Source organism: Trichoplusia ni, chromosome 12 (assembly GCF_003590095.1).
Source record: "Trichoplusia ni isolate ovarian cell line Hi5 chromosome 12, tn1, whole genome shotgun sequence".
Classification (NCBI taxonomy): domain Eukaryota; kingdom Metazoa; phylum Arthropoda; class Insecta; order Lepidoptera; family Noctuidae; genus Trichoplusia; species Trichoplusia ni.
This window is the reverse complement of record NC_039489.1, coordinates 9,217,209-9,223,208: the sequence shown is the minus strand read 5'-3', so window position 1 is coordinate 9,223,208 and position 6,000 is coordinate 9,217,209. Positions and strand designations below refer to the sequence as shown.

The 6,000-nt window shown below is 33.0% G+C and overlaps 2 protein-coding genes across 14 annotated transcripts in view; one reads left to right on the top strand and one right to left on the bottom strand.

Annotated features, from left to right (window-relative positions):
• The first annotated feature begins 905 nt into the window (after nucleotides 1-905).
• On the top strand, nucleotides 906-2,817 carry LOC113499693 (D-aminoacyl-tRNA deacylase). Its single transcript, XM_026880259.1, has 5 exons — nucleotides 906-1,068; nucleotides 1,442-1,532; nucleotides 1,680-1,806; nucleotides 2,301-2,409; nucleotides 2,581-2,817. The coding sequence occupies exons 1-5, from the start codon at nucleotides 1,026-1,028 to the stop codon at nucleotides 2,751-2,753; spliced, it is 543 nt and encodes a 180-aa protein (XP_026736060.1). The 5' UTR covers nucleotides 906-1,025; the 3' UTR covers nucleotides 2,754-2,817.
• Nucleotides 2,818-3,790: 973 nt separating this feature from the next.
• Nucleotides 3,791-6,000, bottom strand: part of LOC113499691 (microtubule-associated protein Jupiter) — a 120,434-nt gene continuing 118,224 nt past the window's right edge. For 12 of the 13 annotated variants that reach the window (XM_026880250.1, XM_026880246.1, XM_026880248.1 and 9 more), the window contains one exon: nucleotides 3,791-5,196. In XM_026880250.1, the coding sequence (XP_026736051.1) occupies nucleotides 5,060-5,196 (137 nt within the window). In that variant the 3' untranslated portion in view covers nucleotides 3,791-5,059. The remainder of the gene's footprint in view (nucleotides 5,197-6,000) is intronic. The other variant, XM_026880258.1, reaches the window with a different exon arrangement.

Below are 6,000 nucleotides of genomic sequence, written 5' to 3'. Positions count from 1 at the left end.
TCTAGTTAAATATCCACATTTCTTAACAGAATGTCTCATGTTGATAGGTAGATACTGACCATGCCTATCATAAAAATAATTTCAATCACGCGCCTCAGTCACAAGTTGCTCATTAAGTTGCAGAAGTAGTCATTTGCCATTTACAGTAAATTATTTAAGTAGCTACGTCTAGTACCTACGTCTTGAAATTTCCTTTTTATGAAGAAGTATGTGTAAACCTTCCTACTTGTATTAAACTTTCGTAGACACATATTTGACGCCTTTAGTGTCTTTAAATTTAAATTAAGCGAGGATTTTATCTAAAAGAAACATAAGTTAAAACTTCATCGTTTTAAAGTAGAAAATATTGTGTTTGTTGTTTAATTTATTCTTTCAGTTTTTGTGTAAATATAAAGGTCAGAAAATAGACATATATATAGATCACTAAAATAAGACTTTTAAAAATAAAGTGCAAGTCTTTGTGAGGATAGAAAAAGTATTAGCAGACGTTGTAGTTGTCTTGGCTTAAAATTATTTTATAGCTCTATGAACACTACTTTTTCGTTAGAATTAGGCTTAAAATCCTAATAGAACGTTAAACTTTAATATTTTGAAATGAAAGATTAAAAAAATATTGTCGCTTACTTAGTTATGTTTGAGCGTTATATTCACCGAACAGAAAAATCAATTTCGTGGCTTTTTGTTAGGTAGGTGCGCCATCTAGTGCTGAATAGCTTAATTAAAAATATCCGCTTGGAATCGTAATTTTACTTTAGAGATTCTCAAGTTATAGTTTATAATGACAATGCAATGACAAAATTATCAAGAATAACCTGTAATTTAAAAAGAAAATATATAATACGGATTCATAAAATTGTTAACAAAACGTTATTCTTGACAGCTATTGTACAAGTTTGACGTGACGTTGAATCTGTCAAAAAAATTTGCGTTGTTTTTAATTTTAAATATTGATTATTATTTTTAGTTACATAGTTATAGTCTTATGTAAAATTAGGATTATTAAATAGTAGTATAAAAAGTACAAAATGAAGGCACTAATTCAACGCGTTATGAACGCTAAAGTGACCGGTAAGCTATTTCACGAATTAAGGTTAACTATTATTTTTAGTATTCAAAACATAATTTAAATTTTATTGAATGAAAGAATCTATTATAACGATTTATTTTTCTTGTTTTTCAATATGTATTTCATTTGCATTCCTTTTATAACATTCGCTCTTATAATATTCCTAATGTCGTTGGCAAATATAAACTATACCTACTAATATATATTAGGCACATATAGCTTCTTAAATTAGGCAAGGGTCTATATTTAATGTTACTGGAGCCGCAAGTTTCCATTATTTTGTTTGTGATCTTATTGTAAAGATACTCTCATTAAGATGTACCTAATAGCAATCAATAGAGTTCAGTGTTATAAATTTATCATCAATTTTTACAGTGAATGACGAAGTGATTAGTAGTATTGGTCAAGGTATTTGTGTATTTATTGGTATATCCAGTAGCGATTCTAAGAAAGATATGGAGTACATGTGAGTATAAAAAGATACTAAACATAATAATTTAAAAACGCATATGCTGCATATAATTTTGCATTAAATAAAATTAAACATCGATTCGGCAGTTAAAACATTTTGTTGATTAAAGATTGTTCTTATTAATCCTTTTTAACATTTCAGAGTTCGTAAAATATTAAGCATAAAGTTGTTTGATGATGAGTCCAGTAAGAAATGGAAGAAAAGTGTTGCAGATAAGGAATTAGAGATCTTATGTGTCAGTCAGTTCACTTTGTATAACACTTGGAAGGTAAGATTACAATTAGAAATATACATATTAGATCTTTACAGTTATTTTGTGTGCACTGTACACACTAAAACTACTGCATTGGATTATGGAAAATTATGATTTATTTTACAGATTTTTGTAAAAAATATGTTAACTTTGAGATTCATGACAATTGTTTGTTCATTCATTTATGTAAGACCACCACATAAATTACCCACTGTTGGGCATAGGCCTGTTCCTATGTAGGGAAGGGCATTTATGACCATGAAATCCAGGTCTTAGAAAATGAAGAAAGAACATGTAACTTTGAAAAGTCACCTGTATTTGCCGCCTGTGTTGTGGATCGACTTACATCTTTTTGCATACAAATCTGTGTTTAGAATTGCCAGGACACTACAACTATATGATGCATCTAAAATTGTATAATTTATATCTTCTCTAGAGTCAAACACTCATGTTTTATATTAGAATAAGTATGCTGGTAGTTGTTACCATAACTGCTTTTTTTATTTCAGGGCAACAAACCTGACTTCCACCATGCCATGCCTGGAGAAAAATCCAAAGAGTTCTATGAAAACTTTTTACAGATGTTAAAAGATGCTTACAAACCAGAAAAAATTAAAGGTTTGTTATCATCGTTTTTTATTAGTATTTACTTTCTGAAATTATGTTTTCCCATAACTGTCGCCATCTACAACATTATCTTGGTATTAACAGTTCTACTACTTGTCACTAGATGGCGGTGTACAGAAGTGGGAAACGGTGGGGTATCATTCATCCTTTTCCCTTTTACAGATGGCCAGTTTGCAGCTTATATGCAAGTCAGCATACAAAACGACGGACCAGTCACCTTCGAAATAGAGTCTCCAGCTAACCTACCCAGCAAAGAAAGGAGGACTAACAATGGAACTAAACAAGTTAGCAGCGAAACAGACAATCAAGTTGAAGACAATGTAGATAAAGATTAATAATTGATTTTTTAATTTAGGTACAACTTAATAAATTATTATGGAATTGATAAAAAAGTTTTTATTACTGTTAGTCTACTGAATAACAAAAGGTCTGGCTATAAAAGCCTCATTGAATGGCATAGGATTAATTCCATACTGGGAAAATTTTAGTACTAATTGTCGTGCTTGCTTGCTGCCGATTGTTGATGCCAGGTTTAATTATTATCAGGAATCATATCAGGATATTCAGCATTAACGTATTCTCCGGCTTTAGATTGAACCGGTTAAGTGGAAGGGAGTCAGATTTTTACTCACTAAGACCCACCCATGTTCCTTGCCCTTTGTATCACTGGGCCACGGTACAGCTGTATCGCGTTGTAATATAAACCAAGTTACGACAAAATACAACCAATTCAACCAAAAGACGTCGACGCGTCGACTCATAATGATCTTACTTAGTAGTTTGTCTGCCGCAGACGTTTGTTTTTAGTCGTAGCACTCATGGTATTCAGTGCATTCTTCTCCCTCAAATTTAGAATGGACATTTGATCTCAGGATTTAGTGCCTATCAACATCATAATAAAATTCGGTCTCAAAAAATGATTGCTGGATATAATTGGTCAGCCTGAATTTAACGCTCTTATCACCTAGTCCCTGGGTCATACGCATAGGCTCTAGAGTTCATAAACAATCCTGATAAAAACAAGTATTTTAATATAGTGATTTTAAAATATAACATTCTAAATTCTGTGTTAGTAGTTAAAAAACTCACTCGCATTTTACAGGATCCGATACGTTTAGCCCTTCACACATCCGTTTCGTTTTAAAAACTTTTTTTGGAATATCTTTCCTTGAATAGTAAGTTCACACTATTTCAAATTTAACTAAGTTCATAGCAAAGTACAGATAACGGACTATTTATAGTTTCTACAGTTTTTTTATGAAGGTAGTCAGATAATACTTGTGTATTTGTCAACTCTTTATAGACTGGGAAGGTAACAAATGGAACAGATTGGTATTTTATTCTAGAGATGAGAAAAATAAAACAAATTCAATATTAATAAAAAACTTTATTTGAAATAATGGTTATTATCTATTAACATTTTGTTACAATTAGGCCAGTGATTATGCGATTCCATGTTAGATAATATTAAAAGGTTTTTACAAAGATGATATGCCTACGCTAAGTCTACCAGATTGTTACAGCTACGCATAGAAACATCACTCTTCATACATACTTCATCATCCCTTGCTGTTAACAGATAATCTACCAAAAATTTCAAGTCCATCATTACATTACTTCTAAACGAGTAGAAAATAAACTAAAAAATAAAATAAACTCGTATAAAAAGTTTTAAATAAATGCATTTTATAAATCCCTCTATTTAAATATTAAGATAATGAAATTCAACAAATGAGATTAATGACCCCTATGCAGTGTCGAATATTAAAGATAAGGTTAATTTACTTGTAGCAGTTAGCTCGAGTGCCGCATGATTACTATTTCTATACCGCGAAATATAGATATATAATCATAATGTTCACGCCTACACAATGTACATCAATTCTTAGAGAATTTCCTCATCATCGATCAAGGCACTATTCGTTTTGGTATATTGCTGATACGTTTCCTCACTCCTAAATTCACAATATCAATGGGTTAATATTATATTCGTACAAGTGTGAAAGAGTACAATTTTATAAGTTCTTAAGATAATTGTATGCACAACTTTGAAATCATAAGCGAAACTGTCTTGGTTATTTATGATCGCGAGATTGTACAGTTTACAGATTATGATTGCCGAGTTCCGCACGCGTATCTATTAACTTTACAATAAGTAACTATCGAATATTACTATTACAAAAATATCTATAATCTATTCTAAATTATTTGAATGAAACTGTTACTGGGATAGGCTAAGGATTTCATTAACAACATATACTCTTTCAATTCATAATGGACGTTGCAATTTACGAGTGCACAAATGGCATTACTAAGATTTGCCAATACTACCCAAATTTAGTTGATTAACAAAATAATAGGAAAGTGAAATAAATGCATTTTGATAACGACCGAGTGAATACTATGAAGCCGCTGCTTAATGTGAGGCGTTCGCCAGGGAAGTCGACTGGGGCCATCGGCTTCCGGCGCAAAGTAAAGGAAACCTCGCGCGTTGTAATTATAGCGATGTTTGTTTTACTTCGGCTGGTGAGTTCACATGAAGCATCGGCTTGATAGTACGTGGTGAGAGCGCATGCCGATAGTGTGGCGGCGACTGGGGCTGGTCGTTCGCCGCGGGCGGTGGAGGTGGGCGCCGGGTGCTCTACCAGAGGCCGGAGGAGTAGCCGCCGGGCGGCACGCGGCTGTGGTGGATCATGTGGCTGTTGCCGTTTATTGATGTCACCGTGTTGATCTGGCCGTTCATCGATTTGTAGCCGTCACCGGTGATTGGGTTGCCTTCTGAAATTGTTATATTGGTCTCGTTAGTATTTTATATAACATTGTTGTGTTTCCATTTAAAGCAACTAAAGTTAAGTTACTTTAGTGGAAATTGAATGTGAAACTCGTCTAAATGGAAGTTGAAATCAGTATTCACCATGCAAAAATACGTGTCTGTTTATAACCATAACTACGAAAGTATAGATAACATGAATGAAAACCTACGAACATATTTTGTTCATGAAAAATGTTGTTATCATAATATTACAGCGGTATTACAATAGACAAAAAAGCTATAGACACTATCAACAATAACCTACATCGACTGCCTACAGCATAAGAATGGAAAGCAGTACTTACAGTACCTAACAACTATACAACGATAGATAGAAGAAAGAGAACGTGCGATAAAGAAGAAAAACATAGTTTGAGCGACACGAATATACACAACACAACTTATACACATTACAACGAATACAGTACTCAACGACAACATTACCTACAAGCAGGAGATATCATAAGCACTATATAATACATCATAAATATACAACAGTACTAAGAAGAAAGGAATGGTTTACTAAACCCTATATGAGCAAATAATAAAACGGCAATGGGTGCTCAATTTATAGACATGAAGGAAATTGTACCACAATCCTTTTGTTGAGCAAAAAATAAAAGTGTGAAGCTTCCACTGATGAAATGATCTCGTGTAGTCACATATTTCATCAGAGCTATCGGTGCGCAAACAACAACATTCCTTCAGTGTAAACCGAGCACCCACCCATTTCTCTTCGGCGGACATAGTCTACATAGTACGTCTTAGGT